General features: G+C 45.3%; 1 protein-coding gene across 1 annotated transcript; it reads right to left on the bottom strand.

The window, feature by feature from the left end:
* Window positions 1-2,409: 2,409 nt before the first annotated feature.
* LOC137320186 (probable G-protein coupled receptor 139) lies at window positions 2,410-5,795 on the bottom strand. Its single transcript, XM_067981906.1, has 2 exons — window positions 5,699-5,795; window positions 2,410-3,305 (listed from the first exon to the last, which is right to left on the bottom strand). The coding sequence occupies exons 1-2, from the start codon at window positions 5,793-5,795 to the stop codon at window positions 2,410-2,412; spliced, it is 993 nt and encodes a 330-aa protein (XP_067838007.1).
* Window positions 5,796-15,930: the final 10,135 nt, after the last annotated feature.

The raw sequence follows: 15,930 nt of genomic DNA, 5'->3' as shown, positions 1-15,930 counted from the left end.
AAATCCTGATAAACCCACATATATAGGGTGTTGATCCCAGTAAACCCTCATCAACACAGGTATATCAGCTGGTGATCGCAGCAAACACTGATAGACCGAGATACATGGGTTGGTGATCGCAGTAAACTGTGATAAAACCAAATATGTCGTCTGGTGATCCCAGTAAGTCCTGATAATTCCAGATATATATGCTGGTGTTTCCTGTAAACCACGATAAACCCAGATAGATAGGCTGCTGAACCTGGAAACGCAGATATACGGCTGGTGACCGCAGTATACCCTTGAATCACCACTTAACCTTTTAAAATCTAAGGAATTAAAAACTTGTTTATGCAATCTCTCCTCATAACTGAACCCTTGGATCTCTAGTAAAATGCTGGTGAATCTGCGCTGCACAATTTCCAAGGCCAAAATATCCTTTCTCGTGTGTGCTGCCCAGAACTGTGCACAGTACTTCAGAGGTCATCCAGCCAGGGCTTTGTACAGCTATAGCAAAGCATCCTGCACTTGAGATTTTAGCCCTCGAGTAAAAAAAGGCTAACATTCCTTTAAAAGCTTTGATTTTTTTTGTACCTTGACTTTAGAGAACTGTGCTCATGGACTCCAAAATCTAATTGGACCTCACTGTTCCTAAATTTTCGCTATTTATAAAATTCACGGATCTATCCTTTTTTTTGTCCAAAATGGACGATCTCACATTTACATATGCTGATATCCATCTGCCACAGGTTTGCCCACTCACTAAATCGATCTATGTCTCTTTGTAACTGTATGCTTCTATCTACAATTCTTACTATGAACAATCTTTGAGTTACTGACAAAGTTGGATATATGGCTCTCTATTATGTTATCTCAGTCATTAATAATTATAGTGAATAGTTCCTGCACTGATCGAATACATGTCAATTCGTGTTTCTTCGCATTATCCTTATTCTGTGTCTTCTACCGCCTAACCAATCTCCTAATCGGGTCAGTAGTTTACGTTCAATTCCAGGAGCTTTAGTTTTAGCTAACAATCTCTCCTGTTGAACCATATCGAATGACTTCTGTAATTCGATATAAAATGCATCCATAGACATTCGGCTGTCTACTACTGTAATTACTTCCTCAAAAATTCAATTACTTTCATAAGACATGACCTACCCTTTACAAATCCATGTTGGCGCTCGCTAATCACGTCACATTTCTCCGAGAGCTCAGTCACACTTTCCTTAATTATGGATTCCAACACCTTACCCACAACTTATGTTAGACTAATAGATCTATAATGTCCTGTTTTCTATCTCTCACCTCTCCTACATTTGCAACTTCCCAATCTGAACGGACAATTCCTGAATCGAGAAAGCTTTGCAAGATTATTGCTAAAACATCTTAAATTTCCTCACCTACTTCATTTGAAACTCTCAGGTGGAAACCATCATATCCAAGGGATTTGTCAGTACTTTCGTGCCTGTGGGCCGGATGCTGCTGTGAATGGCAAAAGGAAGGCACCAGCCGTTCGTTAGAATTGCACTTGACCACAGATTTTCTAGGAGCTTTTGCACGGCAAGGTCCTGAAAATTAATAATCCAGGAACCACTGTGCCCTCTACAGGGCATCTGCGGCCTGTGTGAACAGGACAAGCATCTGTGTATTTTCTTAATCAATCAGATTGATGCATCGTTATCAAGGGAGCAATCAGAACCAGGAAGTACAAGATAGATTATTGAATTCAATGTTAAATCAGGCACAGAAACCAAAATCAAGAGAGGGTAAAAAGATTGTATTATGAGACAGGGATAAAAGAGGCAATAACAAAAAGTGAAAAATAATTCATTTAATTATTTTTTTAACGTCCATCAATAAATACATTCAGAAGTACATATACTCCACAGTTATAAAAGTTAATTTTAAGTGTCAGAGAGGTTGTTCAGCAGTAATTAAGACTTACCTCGCCGTTTAAAGCGACTTCGACTTGAAATGACTTGACTTTCCTTTTGTTGGCGAGTTTAGTCTGAAGCTGCAAAATCAGTACAGGAACTTCAGGTGGTTCAATACGTTAGAACGGGGAGCCAAACGGCGAGGCATCGATTTGGTGCAGTTTTTGGAGGAGCATCTAATTTCCGACAGTAACTTCTGCATTTGCGCTTGTAACTGCGCATGTGTGCTCGCCAGCAGCAGCTTTCCGATTTCCATATAAATATGTTGAGCCTTGTGAGCCTCAGTGAAATGTTTAGACCACAATCCGGCCCATTATTGTTTCTCATATTGTTTTCTTGATTACCTTAACATTGGTGAGTTCCAGTCCTTGATTCATCATTAGTTTCCCTGGAATGTCAGGTGTATTATCCTCTTCCTCTACTGTGAAGACTGACACAAAGTAATTATTGAACAAGTCTGCCATTTCCTTATTTTCATTTATTTTTCTTCTCATCTAATTAATTTGACCATCATTGCGAGGGGATATTTCACTCCATTCCTCAACTCCTCTCTGAATTTCCTTTGGGTCACTGCATAAATAAAAGTGTTCGTGCAGCAACTCAGGAGCTGGAGCATGAAGCCGATTTCTCGTACAAACGTGGGCAATGGTACAGGATATCCCAAATAATCCAACCGTCTCAATATAGAACACGCAGTAAACACCACCCATAACAGAATGAAATTCCCCGATATTACAAACAATAAAATGATGGATTTCCTTCGGTTCTCCATCTCTGGGTCACTGGGACACTCGCCACTGTTCGGACTCCGAAGTCTCCTGCGGGCTCTGCTGGCCACTAAAATGTGTCTGACCGTTAATACATTGAACAGTACAATCAAGAGAAATGGAATAAATGGTGTTAAAATATAATGCATTAATTCAATGATCGTCCAGACCAGCGAATGTGCTACACCGCGTGACACACGGCAAAACCATGGACTATTAGAAAGCCAATACTCATTTGTGTACAGAAAATACCATAAAATGTTCTTCAAGCCGCTCAGCACAGTCACTGTTCCGAGAACCACAGCCGCCGTCTTCTCGGTGCAATATTTAGTTTTCAGCTTCTGGCAACAAATGGCCACAAATCGATCAAAGGTGAAAGTGACCGTGAACCAGACAGAACAGTCTGTGGCTGCATAAAGCAGGACGGCGTGGATATTACACATTCTAATTACCCGCAGAAAACTAAATTGTTCCCGATAAATAATAGGAATCTGTCTTAATATCAGATCGATGATAACGACCAGTAGATCTGCCGCTGCCATGGCCACGAGGTAGCGAGTGACACATTTGGAGAGACCGCACTTTCCCCGAGACAGGATCACAATCGTCACCACGTTAACTGTAAGTAAGACAAAATAGGAAAATGATTCAATAGAATCAGGAAAAAAAAACTAATTTGATGCGTTTCCAGTGCAATAAAGGAGCAAGTTATAGAACAGGGACATTAATGTTCTTCACAATAAACTGAAATCCGCCAAGAAATTTGCAGCTTGGCTTTGGGTCCAATATTGGAATCCGATTATTTTAGCTGTGACGGGGCGTCCTGGAGACAGGGTTTCTAATCAGAGTAATGAATCGGCAAATAAGTGAAGCAATGGGATCAAATTCAATATGTTTAAAAACAGAAATTAAGTTTCGAATGAATACAAAGCAACCATTCGGAAAGTGAGATCCTAACTTGCACCTGAGCAAGACGGAGAGGAAAAGATTGGCCGTTTGCGGGGATTGAATTGCAGCGTGTGTGTGTTAGCTGCTGGGGTGATACAAGTGACTTCAATGTTCTGAGGTGGGCGGTGATAGAAGAGCCCTGGGAGGAGGAGGAATGGTCGAATCGCTGGTGCCCTTTTCAACGAATAGTAAGCGAACAACACCCATTGCCTGTGTTCATACATTGATTATTGTCACTTGTTCAAGGCATGAAGAGCATCTGTACAATGACACAAATCAAACTTTCCCATCCAATGCTTGTAATGTGCACAAGAGATAGGAATGTAGAAACATGCAAATTGCTAGAAGAAAAAAAAACACCAAGGTCCATCGAGTTCGCCTTCCACGTACCTGCAAATCGCATGATACAATGACAATAGAGTTGGTGACTAATCATAGCAATTTATCTCTATCAATTAATATACTAAAGACCGAGACATAAGGTGAGGAATGACCCAGTGCTGGAAACATTTGAGAACCATAAATCCAATATCACCTTTTCCCTCCCAATCACGTTACATTTACCGTACGTCATGTCTCATATTACTCCTCCACTGTACACAAAATGTTATTTTCTGAAAGAAGCCTAGGTAATTTGTCTTTGAATGAATCAACACGAACTGCTTCCACCGTCTCGTTAAGCAACCTGTTCCATAGATTGGTTACTCAAACACGGAAATATTGTTTCTGCAGCTTAGCTTTGAATTCACCTCCGCCACTCCCCCCACCACCGCCCCCACCCCCTCCCACACCCTTCAATTGCAGACTGCGTTCTCTGGTTCTACTGTTCCGGACAAGATATAACAGAAACAGCCTGTCGTGGTCTATATTATCTAGTCAAGAGATAGTTGTTCCACTTTTCTGCTCTTTGTCTAAAATATTATATATTTTAATTCCTGCCTGTTTTATATATTAGAAGTGAGGCCCAATCTGATACTCTCCTTCTTGATCCCAAAGGTCAATCATTGGATGAACGGAGTTACAGTCACGCTAAGCTCCATGATCGGCAATTGGATATTCAGGGTCATGTGTGATGCTCCCCACCAAAAATACAAAGGTGGAAAATGATCGTCTCATGTAATCAATTCTGCATGCAAGTTTTCGAATTACATTGCAGGTAATACTTGTAAAAACAATCATTTACTTTAGAAAGTGGAATAATATGACCGGCAATATAATACATCAACCTGCGATTTCATATCAATCCGAATTCTAGTCAAGTAGTGTTAACCTTGCTCTTTTCATTCGGTGGTGTGAATTGAATAAGCTTCCAATTCATACAGGGAATAAGACACATAAAATATCGAGTGAGTTCACAATCAGAATAGGCTCCTTAAAATGACTGTGGATCCTGATCAGAGTTATGAAAAACTGTACCAGACAGGCACGGGATTAGATTATCAATACAATTTTTTTTTAGAAATACATGCTTTAAATGATCGGAATAAAAATAAACAGCAGCTCACTTTACCTTTCTAACTGAGTCACTCAGAAACAGTGACACCAACGAGAAGATGAAACGATGGAAAGCGAGAGCGCTGAACCAGATTGGATCATCAATGCATTGTCATTTATCTGGTAGGAGCGATTTGTACAACAAAATAACTAAATATATCCTGCCAAAACGTTTCTCACCTGACACTCGTACTCAGTATTTACAGCAGAATGCAAACTTTTAATTCAGAGAATTAACCAATCACATGGTTTGTGCTGTATTCAGAAAGAACACCGGGACCTTAATAAGATCGCCTGAAATCTTACTTATAATGACCATTATGCACACAATTTTCATGGAAATGACACCAATGAATGTAAATTCACATCAGTGGAGCATGGGCCATTATCAAAGACACACAAGAGCAATGGAAAGAAAGTAAGAAAGAATTGAATTTTGCTGACGCCTTTCACAACTTCACTGTTGTAATGTAGGGAAAGTAATAAAATAAAGAGCTGGACAGGCGGACTGAGATGCAACATACAGTTAAACTCGGCTTCCTGAAGTACCAGGTGCAGATAGTAACTTACCCGGGACACCGAACGCAGCCAGGATGGGGAAGTAAATCTTTTGTATGTCATTAATCGCCCATAGAATCTGGAGCTTGATCAGAAAACTGAGAGACATTGTTTCCCCTTCCGTCAGAAGCGATGATTCGATGGTTGGTCCTAATGCTGGGATCAATTCTCCGATTGACACATACAGTGGATTTTCCTTAATTATAGCAGAGAGAATTCAACCGGTCAGAAAATCAGGTCCCGTGCTGACTGGGTTTAATTACAGTCACTGAACAAACAGATGAAGTCAACAACTCTCACTCCAAGATCTCTAACAAGAACAACATAATTTCCATTCAGATAAAGCCCCGGAGGCCAGGTTAAATGCTGCACCTTCTTCCAGGCATACAAGTACCACAATACGTTGTATTGTCCGCAATTCGCGTTGGATTGGGATTAGGTCGCTGATACGATATGGGCAGTTGAGTTTTGCACGATCAGAATTTCATGGATGGTAGAGGATGGGAAGCCGATCAGAAAGGCATTGGAATAGTGGATTAAGGAGGTGAAAATGAATAATTACACTAGCATTTTGGGTATGTTAATGGACGAGTAATACAAAGGCCTTGACCAATAATCCGGAGAGATGAGTTCACATTCTGCCAGATCAGCTGAGGAATTTAAATTCTGTTAATTAAATAAAATCTGGAATAAAAAAAACTAGTGTCAGTAATGGTGACCATGAAACTTTACAGTTGTGGTAAAAACCCACCTGGTTCATTAATGCATTTAGGGAAAGAAAGCTGCAGTCCTTACCTGGTCTTGGACGTTATTTGACTACAGACACACAGCAGTGTGATTCATTATAAATCCTGGTACAAAAAAATCATAATAAGAATCAAACCGGGCAGACCACCAGCCGTCGGACCACGAAGCACAGGACACGACAAAGACAAAGGCAAACCAAGCATAGTCGACCCTGAAAAGTCATCCTCACTAACACCTGGGCACCTGAGCCAAAATTGAGAGAGCTGGCCGACAGACTATTCAAGCAAAAGCCTTTCATTGCCATTCTCACAGAATCATACCTTTCAGCCAACGTCGCAGACTCCTCCATCACCATCCCTGAGCTTATCCTGTTCGACGGCCAGGTCAGACACAACAGAGGTGGCAGCACAGTGGCATACAGTAAGGAGGATTGTCCCTGGGAGACCCCAACATTGACTCATGGCCACACGAAGTCTCATAACATCGGGACAAATATGGGCAAGGGTACCTCCTGCTGATTACCACCTACCACCCTCCCTCAGCTGTTGAATCAGTCCTCCTCTATATTGAACACCACTTGGAGGAAGCACTGAAGGTACCAAGGGCACAGAATGAACTCTGGGTGGGGGACTTCAATGTCCAGCACCAAGACTGGCTCGGTAGCACCACTACTGAGCGAGATGGCCGAGTCCTGATGGATATAGCTGCCAAACTGGGGCTATGGCAGGTGGTGAGAGAACCAACACGAAAGAATAACCTGCTTGACCGAATCGTCACCAATCTACCTGCAGCAGATATATCTGTCCATGTCATTATTGGTAGCAGTGACCACCGCATAGTCCTTGTGGGGACCAAGTGCCGTCTTCACACTGACGACACCGTCCATCGTTAAATGATTCAGAGCAGATATAGCAGCTCAAACCTGGGCATCCATGAGGCGCTGTTGGTCATCTGCAGCAGCAGAATAAGTATTCCACCACAATCTGAAAACTCATGCCCTGTCATATTCCTCACTCTACCATCACCAACAAGTCAGTGGATCAACCCAGGTTCAGTGAGGAGTGTAGAAGAGCATGCCAGGACCGGCACTAGGCGTACCTAAAAATAAGGTGCCAACCTGGTGAAGCTACAACACAAGACTACATGCATGCTAAACAGTGGAAGCAACATGCTACATACAGAGTTAACCGATTCCACAATTAATGGATCAGGTCAAAGCTCCACAGTCCTGTCACATCTGTCCGTGAATGGCGGTGGACAATGAAACAACTAACGGGAGGAGGAGGCTCCGTGAATATCCCCATCCTCAATGATGACAAAGTCAAGCACGTGAGTGCAAAGGACAAGGATGAAGCGTTTGAAACCATTTTCAGCCAGAAGTACCGAGTGGATGATACATCTCGGCCTCCTCCCGATAGCCTCACCATCACAGAAGACAGTCTTAAGCCAATTCGCTTCACTTCACGTGATATTAAAAGGCTGCGTGCACTGGATACAGCAAAGGCCCTGGGCCCCGACAACATTACGGTTGTAGTGCTCAAGTGTTGTGCTCCAGAACTATCTGCGCCTGCAGACAAGCGACAACACTGGCATCAACCCGACAAAGTGGGAAATTGCCCAAGTTTGCCCTGTCCACAAAAAGCATGACAAATCCAATCTGGCCAATTACTTCTCTATCAGTCTACCCTCAATTATCAGCAAAGTGATGGAAGGTGTGGTCCACAGTGCTATCAAGTTGCACTTACTCATGAATAACCTGCTCACCGATGCTCAGTTTGGGGTCCACCAGGACCACTCTGCTCCAAACTTCATTACAGCCTTGGTCCAAACATGGACAAAATAGCTAATTTCCAGAGGTGAGGTGAGAGTGACTATTCTTGACATCAAGGCAGCTTTTCACCGAGTGTGACATCAAGGAGCACGAGAAAAGGTGAAGTCAATGGGAATCAGGGGAAAACTCTCCAGTGGCTGAAGTCATGCCTAACACAAAGGGAGATGATAGTGGTGGTCGGAAGCCAATGATCTCAGCCCCAGGCCATCGTTGCAGGACGTCCTCAGGGCAGTGTCCTAGGCCGTAGCATCTTCAGCTGCTTCATCAATGACCTTCACTCTATCATAAGATCACAAGGCTGTTCGCTGATGATTGCATAGATATCTTTCAGATTATGATGCAGTCCGTCACCACATGTAACAAGACCTGGACAACATCCAGGCTTGGGCTGATAAGTGGCAAGTAACATACGCTCCAGGCAAGTGGCAGGGAATGACCATCTAAAACAAAAGCGGATCTAACCACTTCCCCTTGACATTCAACGGCATTACCATCACCGACACCAGCACCATGAACTTCCTGGGGGTTTACCATTGACTAGAAACTTAACTGGACCAGCCATATAAATACAGTAGCCACAAGACCATGTCAGTAGCTTGGAATTCTACGGCGAGTGTCTCACCTCCTGACTCCTTAAATCCTTTCCACAATCTACAAGGCACAAGTCAGGAGTGTGATGGAATACTTCCATTTGCCTGGATGAATGCAGCTCCAACAACACTCAAGAAGCTCGACACCATCCAGGACAAAGCAGCCCGCTTGATTGGCACGCCATCCACAACCCTAAACATCCACTCCCTTCACCACCGGCCCACCGTAGCTGCAGTGTGTACCATCTACAAGATGCATCACAGCAACATGACAAGGCTTCTTTGACAGCACCTCCCTAACCCGCGTCCTCTATCACCTTGAAGGAGAAGGCAGCAGGCACATTGGAACAACACCATCTGCACGTACCCCTCCAATATCACCGCTCCTTCATCGTCACTGTTACAAATTCCTGGAACTCCTTATCTAACAGCACCGTCACCACACGGACTGCAGCTGTTGATTAAGGCGGCGCACTACCACCTTCCCAAGGGCAATTAGGGATGGGCAATAAATGCTGGCTTTGCCAGCGATGCCCACATCCCATGAATGAATAAAGGTAAAGACTCGGATGAGAGTTTCATTGGCGGATGACATGAGATCGGGATTGCACCAGTTGATCAACTCAAATTGGAAATGGGCAATTTTTGTGACCAAGCTGGCGGTGAATCTCCTGGATACGATGGGATCAGGTAGGATATGGGGTCAGATGCGTGAAACTAGAGAGAGACAGAGATTCAAGAGCAGAGATTGTTGGACGTGATGGGGGAGGGATGGATTGGTGGATAATGGCCGGTAATGAGCAGAGGGAAGCATCAGAGGCTGGGAAATGGATGGTTGATGACATTCAGGATCAAGAAATCCACGAGCTCTTCGCAATTGTTCAAAGAATATCCAGGTGCAAGGGAGGGACTCCGCTGAACCATTCTCTCCATGAGTGTTCTCCATGAGACAAAATGGGATAGATTCAGAACAGATCCAGCAGCTCAAAACTGGGCATTCATGAGGCTCTGTGGGCCATCAGCAGCAGCAGAATTGTATTCCAGCACAATCTGTAACCTCATGGCCCGGCATATTCCTCGCTCTACCATTACCAACAAGCCAGGGGATCAACCCTGGTTCAATGAGGAGTGTAGAAGTGCATGCCAGGAGCAGCACCAGGCGTGCCTAAAAATGAGGTGCCAAACTGGTGAAGCTGCAACTCAGGACGACATGCATGCTAAACAGCGGAAGCAACATGCTATAGACAGAGCTAAGCGATTCCACAACCAACGGATCAGATCGAAGCTCTGCAGTCCTGCCACATCCAGTCATGAATGGTGGTGGACAATTAAACAACTCACGGAAGGAGGAGGCTGAGTAAACATCCTCATACTCAATGATGGTGGAGTCCAGCACGTGAGTTCAAAAGACAAGGCTGGAGCGTTTGCAATAATCTTCAGCCAGAAGTGCCGAGTGGATGATACATCTCGGCCTTCCCCCGATATCTTCACAATCACAGAAGGCAATCTTCAGCCAATTCGATTCACACCAAGTGATATCAAGAAGCGGCTGAGTGCACTGGATACAGCAAAGGCTAAGGGCCCTGAAAACATCCCAGCTGTAGTGTTGAAGACTTGTGCTCCAGAACTAGCTGCGCCTCGAGCCAAGCTGTTCCAGTACAGCTACAACACTTGTATCTACCCGACAATGTGTAAGATTGCCTCGGTATGTTCTGTCGACAAAAAGCTGGACAAATCCAATCCGGCCAATTACATTCCCTTCAGTCTACTCTCAATCATCAGCAAAGTGATGGAAGGTGTCGTCGAAAGTGCTGTCAAGTGGCACTTACTCACCAATAACCTGCTCACAGTTGCTCAGTTTGGGTTCCGCCAGGATCACTCGGCTCCAGACCCCATTGCAGGCTTGGTCCAAACATGGACAAAAGAGCTGAATTCCAGAGGTGAGGTGAGAGTGAATGCACTTGACATCAACTTGACCGAATGTGGCACAAATAAGCCGTCGTAAAACTGAAGTAATTGGGAATCAGGGGGAAAACTCTCCAGTGGCTGGAGTCATACATAGCACAAAGGAAGCTGGTAGTGGTTCTTGGAGGCCAATCATCTCAGCCCCAGGACATTGCTGCAGAAGTCCCTCAGCGCAGTGTCCTATGCCCAACCATCTTCAGCTGCTTCATTAGTGACCTTCCCTCCATCATAAGATCAGAAATGGGGATGTTCGCTGATGATTACACAGTGTTCAGTTCCATTAGCAACCCCTCAAATAATGAAGCATCCGTGTCCGCATGCAGCAAGACCTGGACAACATCAGGGCTTGGGCTGATAAGTGGCAAGTAATATTCGCGCCAAACAAGTGCCAGGCACCGACCATCTCCAATAAGATAGAGTCTAACCACCTCCCCTTGACATTCAACGGCATTACCATCACCGAATCCCCCACCATCAACCTTCTTGGGTCGTTATCATTCACCAGAAACTTAACTGGACCAGCCATATAAGTACTGTGGCTCCTGGAGCAGGTCAGAGACTGGGTATTCTGTGGCGCGTGACTCACCTCCTGACTCCCCAAAACCTTTCCACCATCAACAAGGCACAAGTCAGGAGTGTGATGGAATACTCTCCACTTGGCTGGATGAGTGCTGCTCCAACAACAGTGATGAAGTTCGACACCACTCAGGATAAAGCAGCCCGGTGGATTGGCACCCCATCCACCACCCTAAACATTCTCTCCCTTCAACACCGGCGCACTGTGGCTCCAGTGGTGTACCATCCACAGGATGCACTGCAACAACTCGCCAACCTTCTTCGACAGAACATCCCAAACCCGAGACCTCTACTACCCAGAAGGACAAGAACAGCAGGCACATGGGAATAATACCACTTGAACGTTCCCCTCCAAGTCACACACCATCCCGACTTGGAAATATTTCGCCGTATCTTCATCGTCGCTTGGTCAAAATCCTGGAACTCCCTTCCGAACAGCACTGTGGGAGATCCTTCACCACACGGACTGCAGCGGTTCAAGAAGGCGCCTCACCACCACCTTATCAAGGCCAATTAGGAATGGTCAATATATTCTGGCCTCGCCAGAGACGTCCACAACCCATGAACGAATAAAAAAATCAAGGAGATTGTGAATAATATGACTAAGGGGTGTGTAAACAGTATGAATCAGGGCATGTTGGAACAGTGTGACTCAGGGAGATTGGGAACAGTGTGACTCAGAGCAGTGTGAAGAGTCAAAAACAGGGAGAGTCGGAACAGTGCGAGTTTGAGGGAGTGGGAACAGTGTGAATCAGGCGCAGTTTGAACGGTGTGAATGTGGGCGATGGTGAATAGTGTGAATAAAGGGAGTTAGACCAGTACGACTCGGGGCAATATTAACAGTGTGAATCGGGGGAGTGTGAACAGTGTGAATCAGGGAGAGTGTGGAGTGTGTGAATCATGTTGAGTGGGAACAGCGTGAATCAGAGAGAGTGTGAACTGTATAAGTCAGAGCGCGTGTGAACATCGTGAATCAGGCGGAGTGGGGAAATGATGATTCAGAGACAGAGACAGTGTGAACTTTGTGGCTCAGTGAGAGTGTGAAGCGTGTGAATAAGGGGATTGAGAATCGGGGAGAGTGGGAATAGTGTGAATCGGAATGAGTGGGAACTGTGTGAATCAGTGAGTGAGAGCAGTGTGAATCGGAATGAGTGGTAAGAGAGTGAATCAGAGAGTGTTGGAAATTTGTTAATCAGAGAGAGTGGGAATAGTTTAAATCGGAGTGAGTGGGATCAGTGTGAATGAGAGTAGGAACATTGTGAATCAGGGAGAGTGGGTACAGTGCAAATCAGAGAAAATTTCAATAGTGTGAATCAGGGATCGTGAAAACAGTGTGTATCAGGTTGAGTGGGTATCCTGTGAATCATAGCGAGTGTGAACAATGTGAATAAGAGTGTGTGAACGGTGTGAACCAGAGTGAGTGTGAACAGTGTGAATGAGGGGAATATGAACAGCACAAATCTGTGGGGGTTTCGAACAGTGTGAAGCAGGTATAGAGTGAACAGTATGAAACAGAGAGATTGTGAATCTGGGGGTTTGGGGACATTGCGAATCAGGCAGAATGTGAAGAGTGATAAACTGAGAGAGCGTGAACAGGGTCAATCAGGGAGTGTGAGCAGTGTGAATCAGGGGGAGTGTGAACTGTATGATCCAGAGAGAGTGTGAACGGTGTGAATCAAGGAGACTGTAAAACAGCGAATCATTGAGGGTGGGAACAATGTTTCTCAGGGGTATTGTGAAAAGTTGACTCAGGGCCATTGGAACAGTGTGAATCAGAGAGAGCGGGAAGAGTGTGAATCACTGGTATTGGGAACAGTGTGAATCGGGGAGACTAAGAACAGTGTGAATGAGGGGGAGTCTGAACTGGGTGAATCATATGGAATGGCAACATTGTGAATCGGGAGAGTGGGAATGATGTGAATCAGAGTGAATGTGCAGGTTGAATCGGGGGGAATGTGAAAAGTGTGAACCAGATCGATTGCGAAAAGTGTGAATCAGAGAGAGTTGGAAGAATGAAGAGTGGGAAGAGTGAAGATTGGGAAGTTTCAGCGAGCACCAGGGTTGAAATCGGCGATATTGGACCAGCCTGTTAAACCTCCCGCCTGTTTTTCCTTGTAAGGAAATCGAATGTCTCTCTTCTACACATCGCTGAAATGTTTGAATCCCAGCCATGGTCGAGGATCCCAGCCATCCCCTGTAGTTGGGTAATCAGGGGTTCACACCGTTCACATACTCTTATTCACATTGTTTGCACTCGCTATGAATCACAGGATACCCACTCACCCTGATACACACTGTTTTCACCATCCCTGATTCACACTATTTTTAAAAAGTATTTGGACAGTTACATGGGTAAGATGGGCATAGAGGGATATGGGCCAAGTGCAGGCAATTAGGACTAGCTTAGTGGTATAAACTGGGCGACATGGACATGTTGGGCCGAAGGGCCTGTTTCCATGTTGTAAACTTCTATGATTCTATGATTCTAAACGGTTCCAGCTGTGATATTATCTGTAAGGAAATTTTGTGAAGACCGAAATGAAATTTGGCATCGGAGTAAATTGGAGGAGTGATCTCCTGATTCCCAGCACGGTTACCTCATGGTGTCAGGTTTATTAATGCGGAGAAATCAACAGGTAATGTGCTCTGTGCTGATCGTGTGATCGTATTAGGCACTGATAATAATGATTGATTATCTTTAATGGGATGTGTTTAAATGCTGCGATGCATGTCAGCCTTGGCAATCTGTGCAGCTGCTGCTAAATCGAGAGCTTCCCTCTGATCTAAACAGCAAGCTCCTTCCTTAAAACTCCCACAGCAACATCCAATTCACAGCAAGGGGTCGCAGACATTCCCAGCATGACTAACCGAGCGAATGACCACTGATATAAAGGCAAGCACAAAGGGTTCGTCCAACATTTTCCACAAAGTCTCTGGTCTTGTAAATACGGCCCAGGTTAGTGACCTTGTACTTTCCAACCGCCTCAACAATGATCAATTCAGGCAAATCAGTAAAGCTGCAATGAGATTAGTTAATCTTTCCGAGACCGTAATTACTAATGTTCAAGGTCACATTAATATTATTGCAGGGATTTTAATCGGATATCTTGGGGATTTCGCTGTTTCGATATTTGTGGGGTGTTTCCGTTCCCCCCGCCGCCCAGTTGGATGTCTGTGGGGTGCTTCCCGGGTCTCACACGTTAGATGTTTCTGGGATGTTTCCCGGGTCGCCCAGTTAAGTGTTTGTGGGTGTTTTTTTTTATCTTTATAAATATAATTTATTTCATGAAATTGAAAGATACACAAAAGTTCAATGCAAAAAGTCACAATTTCAAGCAATATGGTTCCAACCAATGTGAAGCAGATCGTACACAATATGATCTCATTTTTACAATTCAATTTCCAGTTCATATCTTCTCAAACATTCTCTACGATAGAAAGTGGGGTGACCATGCACGGTGGCCGGTCCACACAGGGCCTTTGCATCGGTCGCACCTTGCCTCATTATGTCTTGCAGTGTGTTGACCTCGGAGTGTGCCAGTCGGCTACATTGGGTCGTGGACAGCTCCTTCAGCTGGAACAACTGCATGTATCAGGCGGAACAAAGGGCCTCCTTCAACGAGATAATGGCCTTCCAGCAGCAGTTGATGTCTGTCTTGGTCTTTGTCCCGGGAGCAGCCAGTGGAGCACAACGTCCTGTGTTACCGAGCTGTTGGGGATGAACTGGGACAAATACCAACGCATCTCTCTCAACACGAATGGGCAGTCCATCAGGAGGTGGGTGATGTTCTCGTACCCGCCGCAGCTTCGTGGGCGGCTTGCGGTGGTGCTGAGTTCCCGTGCGTGTTGGAACGACTGCACTGAGAGGGCCGTTCTCACCACCATCCAGGCTACAGCCTGGTGCCTAAGTTCTGGTGAAGAGACATTCTGCCACATGGCATCGACGTCGGGGAACTGCCCGATCAGATCCATCATCTCCTTTCCCTGCAGAACGTTCCGTGCCGACCACCGTCTGACGGCAAACTGGTCGAAGGGTTCCTCCTCAGTCACTTCTCCACCTCGTGGTGGGGGATGTTCAAAGTGGATGGGACATCCTGCGTCTGCTTGGCCAGCGTGGCCATACCCTACCTTCTCAGTGTGTTGGACAGGTAGATACTCAGCACGTAGTGACACTTGGTGTTTGCATACTGGGGCTCGACACACATCCTGAGGCAGCCACACACAAAGGTGGCGACCAGGGTCAGAGCGGCATTGAGATCGCATTTCCCCCCTTTGTCTGGGAGCTTGTACATGGTGTCCCTACGCAAGCGTTCTACTTTGGACCGACAGAGAAAGTGGAAGATAGCTCGGGTGACTGTGACTGCATATTGGCGGGGAATGGGCCAAACCTTGGCCACGTAGAGCAACACCGCGAGTGCCTCACACCTTATCACTTGGTTCCTGCCATTTATGAAGAGGGCGCACCTCGCCATCCCCCACATACCAGGCTTATGTTTGGCTTTGGCGACCCACTCCTCCCAGTTCTTGTTACAGGC

Source organism: Heptranchias perlo, unplaced genomic scaffold (assembly GCF_035084215.1).
Source record: "Heptranchias perlo isolate sHepPer1 unplaced genomic scaffold, sHepPer1.hap1 HAP1_SCAFFOLD_996, whole genome shotgun sequence".
In the NCBI taxonomy this organism is placed as follows: domain Eukaryota; kingdom Metazoa; phylum Chordata; class Chondrichthyes; order Hexanchiformes; family Hexanchidae; genus Heptranchias; species Heptranchias perlo.
This window is presented reverse-complemented; position numbering and strand designations above follow the sequence as displayed.

Bases quoted from the DNA above. Each gene is read 5' to 3' on its own strand.
- LOC137320186 (XM_067981906.1), bottom strand. From the start codon at position 5,795: ATGTCTCTCAGTTTTCTGATCAAGCTCCAGATTCTATGGGCGATTAAT. The intron at 3,306-5,698 runs GTAAGTTACTAT...TCTTACTTACAG, and splicing joins GGCTGCGTTCGGTGTCCCGG to TTAACGTGGTGACGATTGTG.